Source organism: Aspergillus tubingensis (assembly GCF_013340325.1).
Source record: "Aspergillus tubingensis WU-2223L DNA, scaffold_4, whole genome shotgun sequence".
NCBI lineage: Eukaryota > Fungi > Ascomycota > Eurotiomycetes > Eurotiales > Aspergillaceae > Aspergillus > Aspergillus tubingensis.
The window spans coordinates 1579625-1605010 of NW_023336278.1; the positions used below are offsets into that span (position 1 = coordinate 1579625).

A 25386-nucleotide genomic window follows, 5' to 3' on the forward strand; every position below is an offset into this window, starting at 1 on the left:
CATGCTTGCAAACGGTCTGGAATCCTCTGTGCTTACTAGTACCTAAGCGTCCCCACATTTCCTGAAATTGCTGAAACATACACTTGGGAAGTTTAGTGTCCTGGAAGCTTTGGGGTCTGTGTTCGTTGTGGCGACCTCTGGAGTCGTACGCTACTATGTTTTGCCGGGTTCTATATTTAGCCCCCACGGTTCACTTTTGCGGGCCTGTCAGAATGTTCATGTCAAGATACATCGGTTAAGGGAAGATTTGATGGGAAGTGTCTATCGAATGCTACGACGTCCGCCGTAGGTGAGCAGGGAGATGGTCATTCGGGTAGCGGATCTTACCGAACCTGAACAGGAAGGTGTGAAGTTGTAGAAAACTTGACGAAACCATTGCGATTCCCTAATCCAGCCTATCTGAAAATTACAGGATATTGCACTCATGACATCCTCTACATGCGCGTACTCGATTTCTATTTATCGGTAAATCTGGATCATCAGTAACCTTAAACCTGATAGACTGAATGTTCATCCGTAGTCCCCGTACCTACTGCTGTCAGTGACTTCGAATACAACATATTCGCAACGTGCACAACATAGCATAGAAAACCAATAAGTATCTGTTAGATAGAATACTAACAAAGACATTACGTAACAGTACCGTGCGAATACAGGTTGCGCTAAGTAGGATATTCGTTTATTGCACCTGCATCATATCCAGAATAAGTATGTTACACAAAGGGACGTGTAGGTTACATAAGCAACCAGGGTACGAGACTCTATAGAAACAAAGGTTTCACTGCAACCTCTTAGCCCACCTATTGCTGCTACAAGCCAAGGCGCTTGGCATCCAACGAGAGCTGAACAAGCCCAGCTGTTTCTCGAGGGGCAAAGAGCGCTGACAACTTCGGTTCTGACCGCGTTTATCCGAGCTATCATCACATCACCGGGTGCAACGGCGGAAACCTAGCTGAGACAACAATCCAGGCATCGATACCGATGGCTGTTACCTTTGTTTAGAATCATCTGGGTGCGTCTTACTCTACAGGACGGTGTATCGGCCCGACCAGAGAGGTCTCAAGGAACAAGAGTTCACGGACATGAGTTCATCCCGTAGTGTGTTTAAAGGACACAAGCAAGTAGTCAAGTACATGAATGACCTCGCTGACTGATAAGCTTAGGTTGATGAAATCTACAGACGATTCGCTGCCATACTCGCAAGCACTTCCGTCCTGAGGGATGAAGGAATTATGCAGATGCGGGCAGGAAACGCCTCGTAATCAAGTCAATTGCCGACATGCGAGGACAATCTGCACACGTGGCTGCTGACGAAGGCGAGGACCAGAGAGGACACGAAGATGAAGGAGAATAGCAGAAGAAGGGGGATTCTGATCCGTTGCCCCGGAACCCCGGACACTCCCACTTACCCACCGCGGAGCCGGGTACTCCCACCGCTTAGGGGACATTGATAATGGGGATATCCCACTGCTGGGCTGATTAAGGGGTTCTAGATGCTCCGATGCTCCTGCTGCGCCTACAGAGGGAGCATGGGATCGACCGGGCAATCCCACCTGCAGAAGAAAATGCCCGCGGGTGCTCCCACTGGCTGGGCTGTGCTTGCTTAACTCGGCCGGAACCTCCCACACCGAAGCTGACATCAGATCAAATGCCCACCCGGACTGTCCCACCGAGGATGAGAGTGGTCGATTGGATTGTTCGCTTAACTAGTGTGGACATGAGTGCTGCGTACTGAAGCTGACCTCAGATCGATCGGGGACGCCCACTGCTCCCAGTCCGGGTCCAAGACCTGGTGAAGAATATGCGCTTGGACCCCCGACAAAGCGAACGGCTAAAGAGGCTGGCACCAGATCCACCACCAGTGGGAGGAGTGGGATTAAAATCCTCCGGACGCTCCCATGCCTCAATCCTTCCCGGGGTTGGAATAGGGATCCATTTTCCCGTTGTGATTGCTCGCCATTCCTCGCAAAATCACATCCCTAGGTGTTTATGGACCCCTCTTACTCACGACCCGACGCACTCCAGGATTTTTTAGGGTGATCTCTCGTACAGTCTTTCTTAATGCGCGGCAGTAATTCTAGAACCATCCCAAAAATGGCTTAGGGAACATCAGGACTGGCGTTGCAACAAACTTCGCCATGATCACCGGCATCTCCTGCTTGGACCGTCTGCTAGGTACCGCGCCGAAGAAAATTTCAGCAGAATCTAACCTTTACATGGGTAAACACAATAAAAGGGGTAAATTTGTGGGAAACTGGTACGATTCGGACTTGAGCTGTCACCAAGCCAACTGTCGTTCTTGGCTACTATCCGTATCCATGGTAGTCTCACAACTAGTCGAACGTTTTAAGAGAACCCGTCTGATCCTCGCGTATTGTCCGTCAAGAAAACTGGACTCCGTTCTATTGCCATGTGAGCACTAAAAACTACGGGGTGTTTCAATTCATCACCGAATCAAATTTCGCACCCAGAGAACCAATTTCGCCCCTTGCAAAAGTCCATGTTCCACGCAACTGGGTGTCGTCAGATAGGTTAGCATCGGCCCAAGTTCGCTCCATACAGGATGCAGTCAGACCCACGACAGACAGCAGACATCCTGTCACTCACGTGGGAAATTACCAGGGGCCCTGCCATGCAAGGTGAGATCCCACGAGGATTCGCCTGGACGCCACGCGGAGAATTGAGGTGCTCTTCCTTTCTGCAGACCCACTGGTCTGAAGGATGGTGGGGGAGGGGACATCGTAAAAGCTCTTGGCTCTACCGGCTGGACCCATGATGCCATCGTCGCCATCGTCGTTCGGCATTGGAATGGCGCCGCATGTCAAAGCTTCTCGCCTTCTCCCATGGGTCGTAGATTGGAGGCAGTCAATTCTACCTGGTGCCCCTTCACTCAACCGGCTATTTTCAAGGCTCGGTTTTTTTCTTCGTATAACTAATCTGACCTGCAGTTGTACATGTCTGGGCAGGCAGGTAGGCAAGCACTGAAATTAGTACCTCGTAGTAGTCGTTGCAATGGCGGCGAAAGTCAGAAGGAACAGCCCATCCGTCTATTCATCCAGCCATCAGCCAATTACCCAACTAGTTACCCAATCGGCCAGTGAGCCTACTGCATGGTGTTAGCGACTTTCGGTGCTTCAGCCTCCATCTGTCTATCTTTTGGCCCCAATCCCTCGACGCCATGCCAGAGCATATATAATACTATAGAACAAACCCGCAACCTCATCCGGAGAGAAAGTTCTATGGAATGTTGAACAACCGGATCCTAACCTCTTGTCAAACTTCCCAGCAAGCCAGCAAGATTGCACTGCATATGATGGCTGCAGCCACCAAAATCCGTAAGCCCAGCTGTTTTTTCTTGCTTGTGCTTTTCTGCTGTGCGCAACATCCCGGCCCTCATACTCACATTCCCTGCTTCCTATTTCAGCCGCACGAAGCCTCAATGGTTGCTGGACATGTCGTGTACGCCGGAAAAAATGTGATGAGACTCGCCCAGCATGCAGCCGATGCATTTCCTTGGATCTCGAGTGTCACGGATACGGTCCGCGGCCGTACTGGATGGACAATGGGGCCCTGCAGAATGAGCAAGCCTCGAAATTCCGGCAGATGGTTAGTCAAGCCCGGTCAAGGAAGAGAAGACAGAAGCTCCTTCTGTCCACTCGCCCAGCAGCCCGCGGTAAGGGTCTCCATCTACAGATGTCAAACAAAGGACCCGCACTAAGATCGATTACTCTAGTCTATCCTTTCTTTAATGTAGCCCAAGACGAAGTGCAGGGTCTAACCCGAGACAGTAATGCGGCTGCCCTGAATAATAGTACGCTGGCGTGCAGCACCATGCCTCTCAATCAACTCCCCACCCCTGGAGGCACCTCGGTCTTCCCTGAGGAAGACTATGCCACTTTCTCCAAGCAGTTGGAGTGGTCGCAGAACCCTTCGTCTCCCTCCTCGTCTGTAGAAGGACTCCTCACCCCAAACGTGCTGGAAATGCAAGAGCCCGGGATTGCATGGGGTGATATGGTGACATCGGACGATTTTGGCTTGGCCTTGAGTAAAACCGCCCTGTCGGATCTGGATGACTTTATGTGGAGCGCATCCCTGGATAGTCCCCACCTACAGAAAGACCCTACTTTGTCTCCTGATCCGACAAACCTGCAACCGACGTCGGGAATGCATATGCTTGCAGCTGCAACCTGCGGACAGACCATCTCGTGGCCCATGACCCCTGTTGACCCTATTTCGGGAAGCAAGTCCGAGGATGAGTTACTGATGCACTACTTGGACCGGGTCTTCTACATCCAGTACCCGTTCTACCATACTCAAGACCGACAAGGAAGAGGTTGGCTTCTCTCACTTTTGCGGCGCATCGAGCCCGCATACTATGCCAGCCTGGCTCTCAGTGAGCTCGACTTGCTCTCGACGTCGCTTCCTCAAAGTGAGCTCCCGGCACGACTGACGCAGCTACGTACCAAAGATGGCTATTACGACCTAGCTCTTCAGGGAATGCAGTGCATCATGGCTGACTCGTTCAGCTGGAATGCACAAAGTCAATTTACGCACAATCTCGAGGGACTCGTTTCAATACTTCAGCTTTTGTATTGGGAGGTAAATGATCCATCCTGATGATGCGGTGCGATTGAAGATACTGACTTTGCTCATTCAGATACTTGCTGGCGGCACCAAGAACTGGCAATGGCTTCTTCGGCTGGCCGGCAATCTGATGCCTGCATTCATACAGATGCGGATGTCTTCTACAGTTCATGACGCATCTGGCCAGATCTGCCCAAGTATACCGCTGGACAATCAGAGCCCGTCCTCCGAAGACGACTGTACTGCGAAACTTCTCCTTGGCTCTTTTGTGTCGTTGGATATAATCGCTTCTGCTTCTACCCGGCGTGCTCCTTTTCTGGAAATTGATCATGTCCAGATATTGGACCATTTTGGGATTTCTCTAGAGATTCTAATGGGGTGTCGAAACTCAATCATGGCCCTAATCTCGGAAGTTTCTGCGCTGGATCGATGGAAGAAAGAGGCCGAGGCGGCTCGTAAGCTCAGCATCATTGAATTAGCACAGCGTGGTGGGCAATTGGAGGAGCGCCTACGACGGGAGATCGCCGATCTCGAGCAAGTGTCCGCTCCAGGGTCACTATCAGCATGGGGTTCCTCTGCCACCCCGGGTGGTTCCCGGGTTCACCCCAGCATTAACAAGGCGTTTGGGCTCGGAGCCATCGCCTATCTCCACGTTGTGCTCTCCGGGGCTCATCCCGAGCTGCCGGAGATTGCGCAAACTGTTTCCGAAGCCATTATTGTGTTCCAGATGCTTCGCGATCAGCGACTCCTGTCGAGTGTGGTGTGGCCTTTTTGCATCGTAGGCTGCTTAGCGCAGCCCGATCAACGGCCTTCATTCCGGGAACTCTTCACGACGGCGGAGGCCACAGTCGGAACACTGGCAGAGGCGTTTCGAGTAATGGAGGAGTGTTGGCAGGCAAGGAAAAGTCGGACATCAGAATGCGATTGGGTTTCGGTGATGAATGAGCGCGGAGATTATGTGCTGCTTCGATAGAGGGATAAGTACCATACCCACATAGAGAGATGCGATTATGAGTGACGATAGAATAATGATCATAATAATGAAATAGAACTACATTTCCCCAGAAGTCTTGAAACAATTCAAGCCCTTAGATTGAGAGGACCTCCGAGGGATTATGTAGAGTATATGCTACAATCATTGGCCAACAACCTCCTTCTCCTTGAACCACTATGTTTATTGTTAGCTATGAATTCCTCCCACTATGCTTAACAATCACCCGGAGCTATACACCCCAGACATCTCTGCAGCATCTATTAGGAATAAAGTGAGGGATGATCCGACCATCGATCTTTTTCTCTAATTTTTCCTCTTCCCAACCTCACGTAATTGATTGGTGAGATGCTGTTGGTGGGCGCCGGCGGTAGAGCTAAAAGCTGCAGGAATCACGACTTGGGCGCCGTGACTAATATCGGGCGGCATTATTGCCTCCAGATCAACTCAATTACGAACTAAAAGCGAACTAAAAATCTATCCCACGGGGCTAGAATAAGCTGCAGCCCGCTTAGGAATGAGTGTGTCTGATTACTCCGACCCTGCAGGCCAGTGGGAGAGACCGTGGGCCAGACTGAAATTTGGTGAGAAATTAAGGGCTGGTGGGAGGCCCCGGCCCTAAAGGATTGCAAAGGATTGGCGGTTCTGGCTGGTGGGAGAGTCCGGGCTGCTGCTAGGGATTATCTTTCTTTTATATACCCTGATGGACTGTTGTTCTCTTGAAAATGATTTTGAAGAGGGATGAGTACAGTGGTTCCTTAGACAAGTGTTTTTGTTGACCCTTTTACCTTCTTCTGTCCCTCCCAATGGCTGTCGACGCCACGATGAACCACTCTTCTTTGGAAAAGGAAGAGGGCCACCTCTCTGAAAAATCCGCTGCTTCCAATTTGGATTCAGAGGATCAGCAGATCGATGCTCCTAAGGAAGATGAAGCTCCCCCGCGCGACATTACAGGCTGGAAATGGGCCATTGTCGTGGCGGCCATCTACAGTTCGCAGTTCCTCTTCGCCCTGGACAACACTATCGTCGCCAACGTCCAACCCACTATCGTCGAGGACTTCAACGCCGTCTCCAAGCTGTCATGGATCAGTGTAGCCTTCCTGATCGGCGCTGCTTCGACCAACCTCGTCTGGGGTAAGATCTTTGCCCAGTTCAACGCCAAATGGACCTACATCATCTGCATCGCCATCTTCGAAATCGGGTCCGCCGTCTGTGGCTCCGCACCCACCATGAATGCCTTCATTGTCGGTCGTGCCATCTGTGGCTTCTCCGGTGCTGGCATGTACGTCGGTCTGATGACCATGCTGGCCGTGACCACCTCCATACAAGAGCGTCCTACGTATGTCGGTGGCGCCGGTTTTACCTGGGGTGTGGGCACCGTTCTGGGTCCTATCATCGGAGGTGCCTTCACTGACTCCTCTGCTGGCTGGCGCTGGTCTTTCTACATCAACTTGTGCATCGGTGCGATCTGCGCTCCTGTCTACCTTTTCATGCTCCCCAACAAGGACCCCCGGCCCGGCGTCAGCCTGGGAGCCCGTGCCCGCGAGATCGACTATCTGGGTGGTATCCTGACCATTGGCGCCTTCATCTCCGGTGTCATGGCCATTTCCTTTGGTGGTGCAACTTATCCCTGGAACTCAGCCAAGATCATCGGTCTGTTCTGCTGCTCGGGTGTGCTGTTCATCCTGCTCGGTATCCAGCAGGGCATTCCTGTCCTCACCACCAAGGAACGCCGTCTATTCCCCGTCGAGTTCCTCCGCAGTCGCACCATCCTCATCCTATTCGCCATGACTGCTTCCGGTGGTACCCTCATCTTCCTTCCCGTCTACATGTGCCCGCTCTTCTTCCAGTTCACGCGCGGTGACTCTGCCCTGGAGTCTGGTGTCCGGCTGCTCCCCTTCATTATTCTGATGATCGTGGCAGTCATTGGCAACGGCGCTATCCTCTCCACCCACGGACTGTACATGCCGTGGTTCTTGGCTGGTGGCATTCTCTGCTTGATTGGTAGCGCGCTGATGTACACCGTGGGTCTCACGACCTCGGTCGCCCACATCTACGGCTACACGGTGCTGATTGGGTTTGGAGTGGGCTTGTTCTCGCAGGCTTCATTCTCCATTGCCCAGGCTGTGGCCGAGCCACATATGGCCCCGTCGGCAGTAGGTTTTATTACCTGTGCGCAGATATCTGGGTGTACGATCGCTCTGGCCATCGCCAATGCACTGTTCCTGAACAAGAGTGTGGAGGGCATCAAGGCCGTTTTGCCCAATGTGTCTTCGTCCGAGGTAGAATTGGCTATTACAGGTACTGGGTCTCAGTTGTTTGAAGGACTCAGTGAGGAAACGAAGAATAAGGTGTTGGAGGCGATTGTCAAGGCATTGAACAACTCGTACATTCTGTCAATGGTGGCGGCAGCGCTGGTGGTGGTGCTGAGTGTGTGCATGAAGCGCGAGAAGCTGTTCATTGCTGGTGGTGCTGGAGGTGTCTAGATGAAGCTGGAGAGGTAAAATGGGAATATGGGGAAGTATAGCTAAAGCAGACTTCTGATGGATGCAGATAGATGCATTATTCTACTTAGATTTGGGGACCATCTCTCTCTCTGGGTTATAGATAGTATACGAGTCGGGATACATACACATCCTGGCATGTTTAATGACGATTTTTCTTGAGTTCAAATCCACTCCATTCTAACATGTCTACTACACCCATGACCACGTAGAAGAGCCACCACAGCACCTCTGGTTTCAGCCACGCCATGATCCCAACGAGTCAGATAAAGACGTATTCACGCCCCAGCCATGTCGCCACCACTGACAAATGCCACCCTGCATTTTAGCTCTACCGCCCAAACCCATGTCTTGCCGCGCTCTGGAAGGATTGCTTAGCCTTACCGTCCACCACCTCCCAGCCAGCCCGATGCCCATCACTGGCCCTCGCAAAACCGTTTAGCCCAACCGCCGAAGCTAATGCACGGCGGGGGGCCTCGTGGCAAAATGCCGAGTATGTGTCAGACTGCAGGATCGCAGGATGGGCGCATCGCGGTTTCTCGAAGCCCTCTGACCCACCAGATACGAGAGCAGAAACCGGAGAAAGACTGGGATCAGACAAGACCAGGAAGCATATTATCTAGCCAGGATCATGCATTGGTAGCAAGAAAGTAGAGGCATTGATACCTCCTACTGCATATCCTATTTTCTGTTTACCATCTTGATGTGACAAGATGATTTCCTACTACGAGATCCAAGATGCCCATCCCGTCTCGCCTCCCACATACCAATCTCTCAAGGGCCATGAGAAAATCTCTCAACAACCTATCCAGGACCCAGAACTTGCCGCAGAATACTGGACCGACCTCTTTTCCCATGTTGGAGCGCAACCCCAACTCCATTCCTTCCCTCTCGATCACCAATGGCCACGATCAGAGACTACTATCCGGGCCCCTGAGCATCTTTTCGAAGCGGCATTAGACTTTAGTGAGAGATATAGCATTCGACTAGATGACTTGATCTATGGGATATGGGCCCTGGTATCTATTCGACACACGGCGGGTGGCCACCGCACCGCTATCTTCACGGTAGCCGGACGAGACCGGTCCTTCTTCGGACCAGAGTACACTCAGCAGGGGCTAGAAGATCAGGAGGACTTCCCCCTGGTTCTGTCTGTGCCAGAAGATATGGAAGCTCTATCGTGGATCCGACACGTTGGTACCGTCAGTGCGGAAGCAGCAACACACTCGCACCTGGGCTACAAGCACATCCTCACACAAACAGGCGCCGCACCGCCGCAAGTCAAAGTGTCTATTATACCTGATGACAGTGAAGAGGTGATGACAACCGATGCTGACTTTCCTCTCGTGCTGAACCTGTCGGCATCCTCTGAGCTGAAGCTGAGCATGCGGCATAATCTGGCCGTGCCACGGACCAACGTCCGAGTACTCCTTGACCACTTCGCTGCTACGCTGCAGCAGGTGGTTGAAAACCCGTCCGTAAACATCGCAGCAGTGAATTTGACATCCCCAGCTGAGAGACAGCTACTCCATGAATACGGTAAGGCTGCCATCCGGGCCCGTCGAGGGCTGGTGCACGCCCTGGTTGAGAAACAGGCTCGGCTAAGACCAGACGCTCACGCCGTTCAATTCGAGCTGGATGCTCCTCTACCCTACGGCACATTGAATAAACGCGCAAACCAGTTGGCCCGGTTACTGCGCTCGTACGGTGCAACTTACATTCCCGTGCACATGCGCACATCGACTGACTTTATCGTTGCCCTGCTGGCTATCCTGAAGGCTGGCGCTGCATACGTGATCCTGGACCCCGATGCACCGGCCAGCCGCAAGTCCTTCATAGTTGAGGATGTCCAGGCAGACTTCGTCCTGGTGGACTCAGACACTGCGGGTGAATTTCCTCGCGAGCACAAGGTCCGCGACTTGCTGAGCGAGTCCATGGGCAACGACGACAGTGACTTGTCTCTCGATCAAGACGTCACCTCTCTGGCATATGTGATCTACACCTCCGGGTCAACAGGCAAGCCCAAAGCAGTCCTCCTAGAGCATCAAGCCGCGTACAACGGTCTCCTGGCCTTCCCCAAGATGCTCGACTTACGCCAGCTGCTCTTCTTTAACCCCGTCTTCTCCGCAGCCCAGCGCTCCATGTGGGCCACACTCAGCGTTGGAGGATGTCTGTGCCTGGCCAGCAAGGCTAATTTGACCGTCCACCTGGCCAGAACCATCAACAGCATGCACATAACCTCCGTCGACATGACCTCGACCACAGCATCTCTCCTCTCACCGGACAACGTGCCCTCACTGCGCCGAATGGTCCTAGGCGGCGAGCTGGTAAACCCAGCAGTGGTACAAACCTGGTCGCATCGCGTCGAGCTACTGTCTTCATACGGCCTCAGCGAATGTACACAGCTCAACTGGCGCTACAGACTCCAAGATACCCAGAGCTCATCCCGCATCATTGGTCAGCCCTTCGACACCACAACCTCCTACATCCTCGTTCCTGGCACCACCGCCCTCTCTCCGCTGCTCATCCCAGGTGAACTCTGTCTCGGTGGCGCCCAGCTCGCCCGTGGCTACCTGAACAACCCCGAAGAAACAGCCCGTCGCTTCATTCCCAACCCCTTCGGTCAGGGCAAGCTCTACCGCACAGGTGACCTTGCCGTGCGCCACGCCGACGGGTCAATCGAGATGATCGGCCGGATCGATTTCCAGGTCAAGATCAACGGTCAGCGCGTGGACCCGGCCGAGCCGAACGCCGTCATCCAGTCCTATGAAGAAGTCAAGCAGTCGGCCGTAGTGCCCGCTGCCTTGGGCGGGAAGACAGCTCTTGTAGGAGTGGTTGTGAGTCGCGCCGACGGCGACTGGGACTCACTCGTGGCGAATCTGCGCACGTATCTGGCGTCAAGGGTGCCGCGGTATATGGTCCCTGGGTTCTGGGTGCCGCTGGCTGCGTTGCCGACAAATGCCAATGGAAAGGTAGATATGGCTGCTATCCGTGCGATTGTCGAGGATTTCGCAAAGTCGGGGCAGCTGCTGCCGGATAGACCTAAGAATGGCACTAACGGGGTGGTCTTGACGGAGAAGGAGATAATTGTGCGCGCTCTCTGGGCGAGATTCTTATCCTTCGCTGAGGAGGATATCTCGGTGGAAGACTCGTTCGTGGCGCTAGGTGGTACATCACTGGAAGCTATCCAGGTTGTGTCTCAGCTGCAGACCGAGCATGGGTTCATTCTGCGCGTGGAGGATATCATTCTCGGTCAGTCTCTGGCTCAGGTCGCTGGTCTCATCCGGGCCGGAGGCACTGCAGTAAATGGTCATGCGCCGTTTACGCTACTGCGCGAAACTCCCTCCTTCGAGCGTTTCGGTATCAACACGGCTGACGTCGAGGACGCCTTCCCAGTAACGCCGTTCCAGGAAGCCATCATCGCCAACACTATGCTGGGCGGTACCAAGTACATCTACAGCCGGTCATACAGCTTCAAGGGACACAGTGCCTTGGCAGTCAAGCGTGCACTGACATCCCTCATGGACAGGGAAATCTTCCTGCGCTCGACTTTCATCCCAGACGGGGTATCTTTCATGCAGGTGGTGCGTAAAGCCGCCCCTGTTCCCTGGGAGACGTCTTCCATGGATGTGAAATCCTACATGCAGGAGCAGATCCAGAAGCCCATGCACGCTGGAGGTCTCTGGTGGCGCGCAGGTGCCTTGCCAGACAATGTCTTGGTGATCACCATCCACCATGCGCTGTTCGACTACTGGTCCAGCGAGTTCCTCCCTCAGGACCTGTCTTCCCTCCTTACGGGGTCTGCACTTGTCCAGCGCCCTCTCTTCAGTCAATATGTGAAACATCTTCAGCAGCACGACGAACCCACCATGCAGACCTTTTGGAAGAAGTACCTCGACGGCGCAGTTCCTACCCGTCTAGGCGCACAAACCGAGCAGCAGACTCTCGTCTCTGCTTCCCTAACCGTTGACATGAAATCCACAGCCTCTGCACTAAAAGTCACACCCAGCATGCTTCTCTACGCCGCTTGGTCTCTCGTCCTTGCTCGCGCCACCTCCTCGCAGGACATCGTGGTTGGTGTCACTCTCTCCGGAAGAGAGGCCCCCATACCAGGTATCCTACAGATGAGCGGGCCTACGCTAATGATTGCTCCGCTGCGGGTAAAGGTCGATCAGAACAGCTCGTTCGAGGAGCATCTGGCCTCCGTGCAGGCTAGCCTGTGGGACGTGGCGCGACATGCGCAGTACGGCCTGCGCAAGATACTGAAAGTGAGTCGGCAGCCAAAGGATCTTTTTGACACAACGGTCAACTTCCTCATCAAGGTGGATAATATGCCTGCTACGGCTGGAGGATTGACCATTCTGCCGGAGAAGAACTACGGCACTCACGACTACATCAAGTTGGAGCTGAGTAATGAGGACTTGGGCCGCGTGACTTTGTCATCTATGCTGGAGGATGGGTATGCCAGGGTTCTGGTGCAGTCTGTCGCTGATATCTTGAAGGTTGCGGCAGAGGCACCAGATACCAAGGTTGCGGGTTTGGAACTCGTGCGAGATGGTGTGGTGAATGGTGTTGAGAGGGAGGTCGATGGGCCAGTGGAGGTTGCGAAGACTAGCCCAGCTGATGATGAGCTCGGCCACTCTGCCTTTCACCGCATCGCCTGCAACTATCCCTCTCGCACGGCTGTCGAAGATGCCACCGGTGCCAGCATCACCTACGCCGGTATGGCTATCAAGGTGAACCAGCTAGCCGGGCTGCTGCGCGCCAAGGGCGTCGTCCTGGAACAGGTGGTTCCTCTTCTGTTGGAGAAGTCCATCAGCACCATCATTGCCATGCTGGGAGTCATGGTCTCCGGAGGTGCCTTTCTGCCTCTTGGCCCGGAGAACCCTCGTGAGCGCAACCTGGGTATCATGGAGGACTGTGAAGCCAAGGTGGTCATCACGGACCGCCAGAGCGCGGGCTTCTTCGACGATCTCATGTACGATGTGATCGTGATCGATGACCTGGACTGGGATGCCATGCCCATCCAGCGCGAGATCGTCCCCGATCTCACCCCGGATAACCTGGCGTACTTGATCTACACCTCGGGCAGCACAGGTAAGCCCAAAGGCACGTTGCTCACCCACCGAGCCCTAGCCACAGCAGTGGAGGGCATCATCGAGTCGACAGAGATGGACAACTCGCACCGGATTCTCTGGGCACTGAACTACACTTTTGACGGATCGTTCTTTTCCCTCTTCTCAGCCCTAGCTACCGGCTGCACGCTCTGCGTAGCACCCCAAAGCACCATCGTCGGCAACCTAGCCGGCCTGATCAACGCCATGCAAGTCACTGCTGTCTGCGTGACGCCCACCATGGCCGGTCTATTCCATCCAGACGACGTGCCAACGCTGCAAATCCTCGCCACCGGCGGCGAGCCTGTCACGCCGCACATGCAGACCGTCTGGGCGCCGCGCATCACCGTCCATAGCGCCTATGGGCCAACCGAAGCCACTATCTGCGTCACCACAACGAACGTCACTCCAGACATGAACCTGCGTAACATCGGCCGGCCCTACCGCAATGTGACGGCGCAGATCCTTGACCCAGACACCTTGCTGCCTGTTCCAGCTGGAGAAGTCGGCGAGTTGTGTCTTGCTGGCCCGCAGCTGGCAAGGGGGTATCTGAAGCGTCCAGATGCCACAGACAAGGTATTCCGGCACCGGCCAGACGGAATAATCTACCAGACTGGCGATCTAGCGAGATGGCTGCCCAGCGGGGAGATCGAGCTCTTCGGCCGCAAGGATGACCAGGTCAAGATCAACGGCTACCGGATCGAGTTGGGAGAGATCGAGAGTGTTATTATGCAGACGGGGCTGTTCAGTCAGTGTGCTGTTATTGCCGCCACAGTGCTCAAGAAGAAGCAGCTCGTCGCATTCTGTTCGACTTCTGCCCCGGGCTCGAGGGAGGTTGTGCTGCTGGCTCCAGAGCAGGCGCCCATTCTGGATGAAATCAAGGACCATCTCACCACCCTGCCCAAGTACATGGTCCCCTCGATCTGGCTCCCACTGTCTGACTTCCCGCTCATGAGCTCTGGCAAGATCGACCGCAAGCGGTTGCTGGCTCTCACTCAGGACCTAGCTGACGACGAACTCAAGGCCTATTTGCCTGCAGAGGAGATCTCAGCCATCACATCTCCAGCAGAACACAAATTGCAGCAGCTCTGGGCCAAGCTCTTCGACACTCCGGCCGATGACATCCACGCCAACTCGACCTTCCACGCCCTTGGCGGCGACTCCATCTCGGCCTTGAACCTCGTCAGTCTCCTCCGACAAGAAGGATACCAGGTGCGGGTCAACGACATCCTCTCATCCCGGACACTGCGCGACCAGGCCGCGCTGCTGGCTGAGGAGCCTGCTGCTGCAGCTCCATCTACAGCCCCGGCCACACCAGCCTTCCAGCCCACCGAGGTCATGTACAATCAGCTCGCCAAGCTCGGCATCTCTCGTCCCGAAGTGGAAGACATCTACCCTTTAAGCCCCGGGCAGATCGAGTTCCTCACGCAGGGCAACAAGCCCGAGCAATTCTGGCAGCTCATGACCGTCCGTCGACTCCCAGCGGACTTTGACTTTACGCGCTGGATCAGCCTGACGACGCAGCTCACGCAGCACAACCAGATCCTGCGCGCGCTGTACCTGTACGCAGACGAGAGCCGGGATCCCCGCACAGCAGTGCAGGTTATTCTGCGCGATGCGACCCTCAACCTCACCTATCACACCTACACCACCGAAGAAGAGAAGCAATCCCTCATTGACAACAACTGGGAGGAACGCTTCGATCCGGCACGACCATTCGTGCGCTACGCCCTCCTCACGGACGCCACCACAGGAGCCAAAGACCTCGTCATCAAACTCGACCACGCCTCCTACGACGGCACCTTACTTCACATCTTCGACGACCAGTTCCTAGCCCTCGCGCGCAATGAACCTATCCCAGAATGCACCCCTTTCAAGGAATACATCAACTACATCACCTCTCTCCCGAAACAACCCCAGCTAGATTACTGGACGAATCTCCTCAAACCCTACCACAACGATACCACAACGACACCTTACCTCTCCACTCTCCACAACCCATCATTGAACAACATAACAACCTACCCCATCCCAGCAGACATGGGCATCGACGCCCTCGCCACAACCCACAACGTGACTCCGTCAGTTATTTTCCAAACGGCGTTTTCCCTCCTCCTTTCTCATCTCAACACCTCATCCCACGGGCAAAAGCAAAGTATAGTCTACGACACCCTGATAACAGCCCGCAACGTCCCTCTTCCCAATCCCCAGAGCATAACCGGCACATGCGCAAACTTCCTACCCTTCCTCTCTACTATCGACAAATCTCAGTCCATTAAATCCCTGCTGCAGGATACCCAGCGAGATTTCTGGACCTCTGCGGACCACGCTGCAGTTTCACTGTCAGAGATCTACGAGGCATTGGAAGTGGATAGGGATGTGGAGGGCGCGAAAGCGCTGTTCTGTTTCCAGCCGTTTGAGAAGAAGTTTGACGGGAAGGAGGAGGATGCGATGAGGTGGATCGTGATGAAGATGAGTAAGAATACGATGAAGTTTAATTACGGGGTGCAGCTGGAGGTGGGGAAGGGGGCCGAGAGGGGGAGTTATGTCGTCAGGTTTTACTGGGATGGGAGGGTGTTTGATCAGCAGGGGGCGAGGAGGGCCGTGGAGTTGTATGGGAGGGTGTTGGGGGAGTTGGGAAAGGGAGAGAATATTGGGGATTTGGATGTGGATTTGGAATAGATTAGAGGGGAGATGGTGTTGTTCTTTTGTCATTGATTTTGGGTTGGGCGTTTATAGGGTCATTTTTCTAGGTGGTGTATTAGTTAGATCTCAGATTGGATATTGTTGTTTTTTGGTAGATTTTTTGTTAGATTCTCAATATAGATGAAATTGGTCATAGTCTATACTTTGATGTACTATTCCACTATACTCACTTTTACTAGAGTCAGATATATCAGTCATTAAGTCATAGAAACATGTCAGTTCTATAGAGGGTTCATAATTAGATAAAGGCACATACAACGAAACTATGCTGCGTATGACTATGATGTCCTCATATTGAGTCAACTATCACCTATTTCACTCGTAAAGATCAAATAAAATCTATCATACTCGACCTCTTCTCACAAATCTATAACACTCAACCCTACATAACATACTCAACTTAACCCCCAACATACAACAACCACCCCACCTCCCTACCAACCCTATAACAAACCACCCACTATACAAACACTCCCAAAAAAGTAAAAGTATGAACATATATCTCATTTAATCTAAAAGTATAGTAAAAGAGGCGGTATGATGAACTACTTCCTCGCCAAAAACACAAACCGCCTCACCTTCCACGCGACACCCCCCCTCGCCTCCACCGCCGCCTTCTCCAACAACTCATTCAGCTCACCCTTCTCCTCCCCAGGCACCTTACTGATCAGCTCCCCAAACAGTCCCAGATAATTCATCTGGTCCAGAATAAGGGTGTACGTGCCCGGATGGCATTCATCGCGGAGAACATCGCGCAGTCCTTGCTCCGCTAGGGTTGATGCGAGGTGGATAGACCATCTGTTACCATCAATCATTAGCATCTACATTATGTTCCTGAAGGAAGGGGCTAAGTGTATGGAAGAGGGGGGGAGGGGGGTCATACGAAGGCATCTTCGACCTAAACTTCCCATCAATTCTCTTCATAAGCTCCTCCGAGTTCTCCGAGACCGTAGTCTCAGGATCACTCTTCACGAGGGGACGGTTTCCTGCGTCGTCGTTGGGTTCTTCCCATTGGATGTAGCCGCCGGGCTCTATTTCACATATTAACATCATACCACTCATCGGAAATAAATGTGATAGGTAAGAAGGGAATGGGAGTATACGTACTAACAAGCCTCATCAAATTCCTAATCACGGGTCTCGGATCTCCACCCGCTTGCAAGACTACCTGCACAAGAAGTCTGGCATGCACGACATCATATTTCTCCACGTACTCCTCTGGGATCTCCTCCAGAATGTTGAGATGCCGGAGGGAGATGTTAGAAGGGAGGAATCCCGGGGCAGGGTATTGCTCCGAGGAGATGTCGAAGCCGTGAAGTGTGGCGTTGGGGTATTGGCGGTGGAGGTCGAGGAGCCAGATTCTTTACATTGTTGTTAGCTTCGCTGGTGGATGTAGAGGATGTAAGGGGAAGGGAGTACTGACCCAGTACCGGTCCCTACATCGGCTATGGAAATGTCGCTGTTGCTGCTGGCGTCGGGGAATCGGATGGATGGGTGAAGGAGGTATCCGATGCTTTCTTTCCAGATGTAGTGTTGGAGGTTGAGACGTGTGGAGGCGATGACGTCGCGGCCGAGACGGTAGGGGTCTGTTGAGCCCATTTTTACTTTGTAGTATGTGAGGTTGGTGGGTGGATAGAAAGATAGTAGGGTTGGTGAGAAGTGATAGTGTGTGTGTATGTTGTATGGCTTGATGATGAGATGGATGGATATGTGGCAGCGGTGGAATGATCTTAAATCACTGGCAGTCATACATCTTGACTCCATTCAAATTCAATTCGTGTAGTATAGTTTGTGTATACAGTCCCTAATCCAATCAGAAATCATACCGCATGCGGGCCTTAATTAGCTCTCCCGCCGTGGAGGGAGAGTAAGATACTAGGGCGCACATGGCAGTTAGCGTTGCCGCTGGTGATGCTGACATCCGCGCGAGTCTGAAACAAGTACTTCGGCATCCTGATACTCCTTCAGCATCCTGCAAGAGAATACGAGGACAGTGATAATCAATCGCTGATATACCGATATGGCATGACTTGATAATCATTGATGGACTGATCAGCAGTACCTCAATCACTGTATTTAAAAGTTAGAAGTAGTCCAAGAAAAACACCCATCTACTATCCCACCACAGACATCTCCATAACCCTATACAATCTACTCGAACAACCAACCACAAATATTCATACCTAATCAACCAACCAACCCTCACCATGGCAGCAAAATACCCCCTGATCGAAGGCATCGACATCCACAACCCCTCCCCAACCCACGAAGCCAACGCCGCCTTCCTACGATCCTTCCCCATCGACCGCGCCGTCTTCCGCCTCTATGCCCGCTCCCCAGGAACCTTCCTCCCCATCATGTCCGTCCTGGACAGCATTCTCTCCGGCGAAAAGCGCACCATTCAACTCCTCGACTACCAGCTCATTGTCCTCCGCATGACGGGCCTCATCAACGCCGAGTACCTCTTCGGCATCAACGAGCCCATCTCGCGCCTTAACGGGCTTGGCGACGATAAGATCGAGGCTCTGCGCAAGGGTCTGTCCTCGAAGGAGCTAATTGCTATGGGCACGTGGACAGAGCGCCAACAGTGTATTCTGACGCTGGTGGAGGAGTCGATCCGCACGTATGACAATAACGAGGAGACGATTCTGTGGGCTAAGAGGGTTATGACGGATGATGAGGTCGTGGAGTGTTTTGTTGTACTAGGGTTCTATACCACTATTGCTAGGATGACGAAGGGGTTGAGGGTGCAGAAGGATCCGGTTATTCCGCATTTGGAGACTGCGATTGTGGATACGATTACGAAGAATGAGAAGGATGGAGTCGAGGCGTAGATGTTATATTTCAATTGTTTGTAGTTGGTTGTTAGGGAGAGATGGAGGGTGTTTGTTCTTTATGTAGTGATAATGGAGTTGATTGTGTTTACATTACAGTCTTGATCGATCGTATTTGATATGCTTCAACCACTGCAATTATGGATTGGTATGTAGTGAGCTAAATATTCCCCAACACATGCATCATCCGAGCCTGCTTCGATATCCACTCATCCTCCCTAAACTCCCCTAACCCATCCACGCTCATCCCCTCCAGGGCTCGATCCCACTCCGCCTGTGTCCCTGCATCCCATAACTCGTGGTTCTCCGGCAGCGGGAACTGCAATTCATCCGCCGTTAGAAGGATGTTGCCCATCGATGCCCCATCCACCATCTGGCTCAGCGCCGTCGAGCCATAGATCGTTGTGCACACCTTATACAGTGCAATGTTGAATCGCTTTACTTCCTCAATACTGACCAGCATGTATTGAGCAATCGCAGGTTCCTGATATTGTTGCAGGATGCGCGGATAATAAAACATGCCCCGGAGACGGCAGCTCCGAATCAGGCACTTAAGCAGCAGCTCAGTATCAGTCCTTAGTCCAGACGGCTTCAAATCTATCCCGAGAGAGCCGTGCGTTTTGTATATCAGAGAGAAGATGACATGTAATAAGATCGCCTGGTAAATCGGCAATGGCCACGACCCCGAATGAGGTATATGTACTTCATCGGGCACATCCCATCTCTCCTGCAACTACATTAGCATTTATGACAGATTTACAAGTATTTGCACTAACCTTCTGCTGCAAAATCGCCGAATTCAGCTGCTCATGCAACTCGACAGCCGCACACCGTGCGCTCCTCTCCCCACTCGCCCACAAGCCCAGCACCACCATGGACTGGACCAACATGGGAATTTCATGACGGATGCGAAACGTCCCCCGATGCACAAACGGCCAATGCGGGTGAAACAACTCAAAGAACATTTTGACAAACTGTTCTTCTCTGGACACCGCTGGCCGCGGGCTCACGGACGCTGGTCGGGTTTCGGGCGCCGGGGAGTCCTCCGCCTCGCGGAGAGAGCAGCGAATGCCCCGATGCTGACATTCCGTGCAAACAGGCTTCCCTTCACATCGAGCCTTGATGGCTCGACAATTGGAGCAGGCGCGTCGAGCTCGGTGGACGGGTTCATTCAACTGATGCTTCACTCGTAGATGTCGCCGCAGTGTGTCACTAACGCACGTTACTAATGACAGAACAACAAGCACGCAGGAGCCTTGCGCGCTGCAAGCTAACTTTGTGTATACTTTCGTCCGAATTCCTGACCACAGATGGAACAGGGATATGTCCGATCTTGGATATGTTTGGCCTCATGGCGGCGGAGGTGCTCTTTGCGCCGGTATCGGGCATCACAGTTGGGGAAGCGACAGACGAACTCGCCCAGCGAGTCATTCCTGGTCAATTTATCCATGGCGGCTGAGGGATCGCTCACTCCACAAACCAACTATATCAAGGTGGGAGGCGTTGCGACGGGGGGATGCCCCGGACATGGTGAGTGGGAGAATAGTTAGTATAGACTGTGGCTGCTGTAGAGAAGCCGTGGGTTATGTAATGGCGGGTGGGATGCTCCGGCACTAAACCCTCTAAAAGTATCATTTTAACTCTTTATCTCCTAGGCTACTGCATTCGTTCTCTTTCCTATTCTGGTTGAAGGATAGCGTGATATTTTAGTCTTTCTTGCAGACACTAGTCCAATAACAGTCATACCACTGAACGGGCTCGTTTATACAATACTTAAAAGCCTGCCACCAACTGGGCCAAGCGCGCACCAAATCCTGCATGCCTTAGTCTTGCCGCACTGCTCTTATGCTCTTGAATTACACCTGCCAGCCCTTTGTTTTCGACGAATCACGCTTGAACCCAAAGCTGAGACTTCGCTTTAAAGCTCCCTTTCGACCGGGCTGGGCGGCTTCGGTGATGTCCGAGCTCGTCTCCTCCACAGTTCTCTCCGACGTTGACTCGCACCGGTTACGACCTAGACGCTGACCCTTGGACTTTCTAATGCCATACCCCGGGCCCCCAAGGTTCCCCAGATCAATTCGCCTGCTGTCTCGCATGCCAAAGTAGAGACCAGCAACAACGAGTATGACCACGCTGAGACTCACTGGGAGGCCAATATACAGGCCCAACTTGTTGAAGGAAGTCGGTCGAGGAGACAAGCGATGCTGCACTGGCTTGGGGTGAAGAACAACGGTTGGACCCCGTCGGGCACTTGCCCGCTTATCTGACACCGAGTCCAGCTCGATAATGTAAAGTGTCAGAGGGTTCTGCTGCTTTCCTTGAAGCCATTCTTGCTGCATATGGATGTGAGTATATCCGTAGCTGTTGTCCGTCTTGTCCGAGGTAAATGTCGAATCCCCTTCTATAGAGTCCGTATATCTCAGTTCGATGGTGATTGTGGCATTCAGAGGATAAAAGTCCGCGTCCCAGGTGATGTAGTAAGTCCCACCAACCGTCACATTTGCACCATTCTCCGGGAGACAGAATGGTCGGGCAGCGCCATGAGGGTCCCTACAGATGGGGAAATCACCCGGTGTGCGGGAAGATCGTCGGATCGCCATGGTTGTGTTTGGGGGAGGCTCAATTCTCTCCGTCATCGCTGAACGAGTAAGCCATGTTAGACCATTGCCCTTTTGGGACCAAGATACCTTTAGAGTGGACAATAGCCCCATTTTTTCCAGCGACAATATAAATGGCCTCACCGAATGAGAAGCATGCCATGGCTGCCAGGACTAGTAAACAGGCCCCAGCTTTCTTCCAGGATAGTATCATACTTGACAACGAAGGCGGAAGCTCGATTGAGGATGTATTGGTTTGGTACAATATGGATGCAGTAAATTATTGAAGTATTGCATCTAGCGATGGATTGCATAGAGCTGCGTCTGTCAGTCGCTGCAACGCTGCATCTGTCACATTGCTACTAGCAGATGCAGATGAATGATACCAAGGAAGGTGCCATGATGGCAGGGAGTGCAGCTCATGGAAACAGCGAGCATCTCAGCATATTCGAGCGGCACAGCTATCATTACAACAGCATGCTGTGTCTGTCATAATCAAATAAGCAGCCATATTTGCTTTTTCTTGGCTTCTTGTAAAATCTCCCAGAATACCGTTAATACCACCCTATCTCCATATGAAGATTATTTGTTGTGGTTGCACATCGCATTGTCAGTGAAGCTGTCCGGATGCTACATACACAGCTCCACGGATCCACTGAATTGCCGCGTGTCAACATGTCAACAATGCCATTGTAAAGAGACTCGGGGACATGCAAGACATGCACCCCCTAATTAGTAGACAAGTAGTTGTATGATATCTGCATCCACAATCTTCGCAGAATCCAGCGCAATCGAATCTGTCAAGCTAAAGTGTTCCAGAAGGCGGAATCCCCGCTTCCGCGGCGGTTGGCTCCTCGGGCGGCCATTTAGAGTTAGGCCACCTGTCGCCGACGCTTACATCTCTCGCCGTTTCACTCGACCTTCAACATCCCCAAGTGCCTGTCTTCCCCAGCTGCCTGCTGTCCCGTACTTTGGCTTTTGAATTCTCTTTCTCTCCAAAGTGCGCCCGTCCCTTCAATAACAGCTCAGGTTGGTTTTTTCTTCCATCCATCCATCCCAGTGGATGTGATAGATTCCCTCGACCCCTATACTGACCACGCGTCATCAACTGCTTCAGCATCATGCGCTTCACCCCGGTCGTCGCCCTCCTCCCAGCGCTCGCTGTGGCTCAGGAGCAGGTTCCCCTTGCGGACCGTGTCCAGGGCTGGTTCAACAAGGCCAAGTCCTACTTGCCTACTGCCACCCCGGTCGCCCCCGCCGCTGCCGTTGTTGAGAAGGTCGTCGAGAAGACCAAGATCCAGGAGAAGACCGTCTCCGAGTTCAACTTGACCAACTGGCAGTCCTACCTGGAGCCCGCTTCGGAGCCCCAGGACTGGTTGGTCTACATTACCGGAGGAAACAAGACTTGCTTCGGTCGCTGTGACAAGGCAGACAAAGCGTTCAATGTAAGCAAGCCCTAGAAAAGGGGGCGCACCCACTCGATTTCATAACAATAGTCGCTAATAATCCTCCTATTTAGGAATCCGTGCTTCTCTTCTCCGCCGATCCTACCTCCCCTAACCTCGGTAAGCTGGACTGCGAAGAGAACAAGGTTCTTTGCTCTGCTTGGGGTGCCGGTGCTCCTTCGGTCTGGTTCCTCCAGGTGCCCCAGGCCCAGCTTGGTGAGGAGCGCCCCAACACTCCCCTCCACACTGTCTACCTGAACTCGACCACCGTGACCCCGGAGACCATCTACAAGGTCCACTCTGAGAAGGTCTGGGAGAAGGCCCCTGCCTACGACGGTCCTCTTCACCCCACGGACGGCTGGCTCGCTCAGAACAACCTTCTGCTCCCTCTTGGATACGTCATCTACGGCTTCAGTGCCATCCCCAGCTGGCTTTTCATGATCGGCATCAGCTTCTTCAGCCGTACCTTCATGTAAGTTGTCTTGCTCTGATCGCATTCTTTCTGTTTGCGATCCGCTACTAATGTGTCACAGGAGCCGTCGCCTTGGAAACGTCGGCGGCGCCCCCGCTCCTCGTCCGAACTAGACGTGCTGTTAAGGGAAGATAGCAGTTCTTTTAGAATGATTGGGATGTGTATATAATGAAGCAGAGCGCCTGTCAAATTGGATTGCGGTGTTTGGGTTGATGCCTCCTAACAGTTGTAATACAGTAAGCAGACCAACATTCTAGAACAATTTATTTTCCACATTATTTCATGCATATCAGCACGTAATCAACAACCCCAAGACATAGTATAGACATAGCCTAGCTCCCAATTAGACCTGTTAACAATCAATCGTACTAGAAACCAGCCACCCGGCCCGCTAACGTCACCGCCGACGAAGCAACATCCAGCTCCGCTCCGCAAAACCACCACTCAATCTTTCTACCAAACCACCACTTTCCACACCCACCCCCGAGAACAATCAATCCCAAAATGTCCGACCTCGACCGCACCACCCCCTCCACAGCCGCCTACGTGGTCGCGACCGCCATCCTCGCTGGTATAACCGGCTACTTCATCGGCCAAGGCAGCAGCCTCGGTCTCTTCAGCAACAAAGAAAAAGAAGGCTGGCCGAACAGCTACAACGTGAAACCGCACCTGGACTCGTCGGACGAAGACTACGAATCCGAAGAAGAAGAGGACAGTGAAGAAGAAGGCGACGGCACGGAGCTCGCCAACTTCGATAGCTCCAATGAAGAAGTGAAATTGGTGCTTGTCGTGAGGACGGATTTGGGTATGACGAAGGGTAAGCATATCCCCGTCTTCAATTCTACAATATTATATCTATGTCTCTGGCTATGGATATGGTTATTGTGGTAGGCGCTTGCTAATATTTTGTCACTGTTGCAGGCAAAATCGCCGCCCAATGCTCGCACGCTACCCTCGCATGCTACAAGTACCTGACAGCGTACACGCCGAACAGCGGGATCCTGCGCCGGTGGGAATCACAAGGTCAGGCGAAGATCGCGCTGCAGGTCAAGTCGGAGGAGGAGATGGAGGAGATGCAGGCTAAGGCGATTAGTCTGGGACTTTGCGCCAGGGTGATTACGGATGCTGGACGGACGCAAATTGCGAGTGGGAGCCGCACGGTGTTGGGAGTTTTGGGTCCCAAGAGTGTGGTGGATTCGGTGACGGGGCATTTGAAGTTGTTGTAAACTTTTCCTTTTACTCCGTATCTATATCGATCGAAGTTCGGTTTGAAAGGGTGTTATGGGTGTAGCAGTGAAACAGATCATGCGGGATTGTTGGGTCGGTGTGTTAAGATATGATGTTATATGGCGTTTTGGAGAAGGGTCTCGCGATGCGATGTGCTTCATCCTTCGGCTCAGCATTATGGCATATTTTTTCGAGTAGCATGTCGAGCATGCTACATCGTCGTCCACTCATGGCAGACGATAATCGACTTATTGGTCGGTTCAAATGGTATCCCAAGCATACTCAGTATGCGCGCAGCTTTACATCTTTACAACTACATACATAAATTATAATGATAGTAATGTTGGCAGGTCATGGTTATTCCCTAACCTCAGTGACCGACGGCCAATTCGGCAAAGGGAGTAGGAATATGACGCCGTCAGCAACCAGGTTCTCCAGCCGAGCTCACCAAGATGGGAGCTCAAGACCAGAGTGAACACCCAGCGCCAACCTTTAATCTGAGATCTGTCGACCGGAAGTGCAAAAACCATCCACAAGATGAATGGCTCCTTAAGTCGTCGAACCGTCCAGCGTTCAACCGAAACACAGAGAAATAAACAGCCGAAACTGCCACCCTCCATGAACGGGATCGCTGAACGCAGATCCGTGTTTGTTCATGTTCTGAAGAAAAGAAAAGAAAAAGAAGAAGAAGAGAAAAAATCGACGAAGCCGCCTTTTATCCGCTGCGCCAAGCTCGCGCTAAGAGTTTGTCGCGCTAAACCTTACCGAGATGGGTGCTGATTAGGTAAGTGCTTGTTGCCGCGCTCGCTCGCTCGCTGGCTGGTCGGTCGGTCGGTCAGGTCAGGTCAGGTTCGCCGCTGCGGCGGGTTGAATATCTCATATCCCGTCACTTCAACTTCACACTCATCAGCT

The 25386-nt window shown here is 52.8% G+C and overlaps 9 protein-coding genes across 9 annotated transcripts; 6 read left to right on the top strand and 3 right to left on the bottom strand.

Moving 5' to 3' along the window:
• Nucleotides 1-3244: 3244 nt before the first annotated feature.
• On the top strand, nucleotides 3245-5557 carry AtWU_03066 (Zn(II)2Cys6 transcription factor; the record flags this gene model as incomplete). Its single annotated transcript, XM_035498179.1, has 4 exons — nucleotides 3245-3335; nucleotides 3425-3673; nucleotides 3734-4599; nucleotides 4658-5557. 4 exons carry the CDS (start codon nucleotides 3245-3247, stop codon nucleotides 5555-5557), a joined length of 2106 nt encoding a protein of 701 aa, XP_035354072.1.
• Nucleotides 5558-6381: 824 nt separating this feature from the next.
• On the top strand, nucleotides 6382-8061 carry AtWU_03067 (putative MFS drug efflux transporter; the record flags this gene model as incomplete). Its single annotated transcript, XM_035498180.1, has 1 exon — nucleotides 6382-8061. The coding sequence occupies one exon, from the start codon at nucleotides 6382-6384 to the stop codon at nucleotides 8059-8061; it is 1680 nt and encodes a 559-aa protein (XP_035354073.1).
• A 731-nt stretch (nucleotides 8062-8792) lies between these two features.
• nrps7 (putative nonribosomal peptide synthase) lies at nucleotides 8793-15875 on the top strand (the record flags this gene model as incomplete). The annotated part of the gene is made up of 1 exon (XM_035498181.1): nucleotides 8793-15875. The coding sequence occupies one exon, from the start codon at nucleotides 8793-8795 to the stop codon at nucleotides 15873-15875; it is 7083 nt and encodes a 2360-aa protein (XP_035354074.1).
• Nucleotides 15876-16444: 569 nt separating this feature from the next.
• AtWU_03069 (S-adenosyl-L-methionine-dependent methyltransferase) lies at nucleotides 16445-17498 on the bottom strand (the record flags this gene model as incomplete). The annotated part of the gene is made up of 4 exons (XM_035498182.1): nucleotides 16445-16697; nucleotides 16783-16930; nucleotides 17007-17260; nucleotides 17323-17498. The coding sequence occupies 4 exons, from the start codon at nucleotides 17496-17498 to the stop codon at nucleotides 16445-16447; spliced, it is 831 nt and encodes a 276-aa protein (XP_035354075.1).
• Nucleotides 17499-18106: 608 nt separating this feature from the next.
• AtWU_03070 (uncharacterized protein) lies at nucleotides 18107-18733 on the top strand (the record flags this gene model as incomplete). The annotated part of the gene is made up of 1 exon (XM_035498183.1): nucleotides 18107-18733. One exon carries the CDS (start codon nucleotides 18107-18109, stop codon nucleotides 18731-18733), a length of 627 nt encoding a protein of 208 aa, XP_035354076.1.
• Nucleotides 18734-18893: 160 nt separating this feature from the next.
• AtWU_03071 (C2H2 type zinc finger domain protein) lies at nucleotides 18894-20183 on the bottom strand (the record flags this gene model as incomplete). The annotated part of the gene is made up of 3 exons (XM_035498184.1): nucleotides 18894-19460; nucleotides 19510-19945; nucleotides 20020-20183. The coding sequence occupies 3 exons, from the start codon at nucleotides 20181-20183 to the stop codon at nucleotides 18894-18896; spliced, it is 1167 nt and encodes a 388-aa protein (XP_035354077.1).
• A 406-nt stretch (nucleotides 20184-20589) lies between these two features.
• Nucleotides 20590-21493, bottom strand: AtWU_03072 (DUF4448 domain-containing protein; the record flags this gene model as incomplete). Its single annotated transcript, XM_035498185.1, has 2 exons — nucleotides 20590-21371; nucleotides 21421-21493. 2 exons carry the CDS (start codon nucleotides 21491-21493, stop codon nucleotides 20590-20592), a joined length of 855 nt encoding a protein of 284 aa, XP_035354078.1.
• Nucleotides 21494-22451: 958 nt separating this feature from the next.
• On the top strand, nucleotides 22452-23360 carry AtWU_03073 (uncharacterized protein; the record flags this gene model as incomplete). The annotated part of the gene is made up of 3 exons (XM_035498186.1): nucleotides 22452-22775; nucleotides 22850-23247; nucleotides 23309-23360. The coding sequence occupies 3 exons, from the start codon at nucleotides 22452-22454 to the stop codon at nucleotides 23358-23360; spliced, it is 774 nt and encodes a 257-aa protein (XP_035354079.1).
• A 391-nt stretch (nucleotides 23361-23751) lies between these two features.
• AtWU_03074 (aminoacyl-tRNA hydrolase PTH2) lies at nucleotides 23752-24473 on the top strand (the record flags this gene model as incomplete). The annotated part of the gene is made up of 2 exons (XM_035498187.1): nucleotides 23752-24064; nucleotides 24169-24473. The coding sequence occupies 2 exons, from the start codon at nucleotides 23752-23754 to the stop codon at nucleotides 24471-24473; spliced, it is 618 nt and encodes a 205-aa protein (XP_035354080.1).
• Nucleotides 24474-25386: the final 913 nt, after the last annotated feature.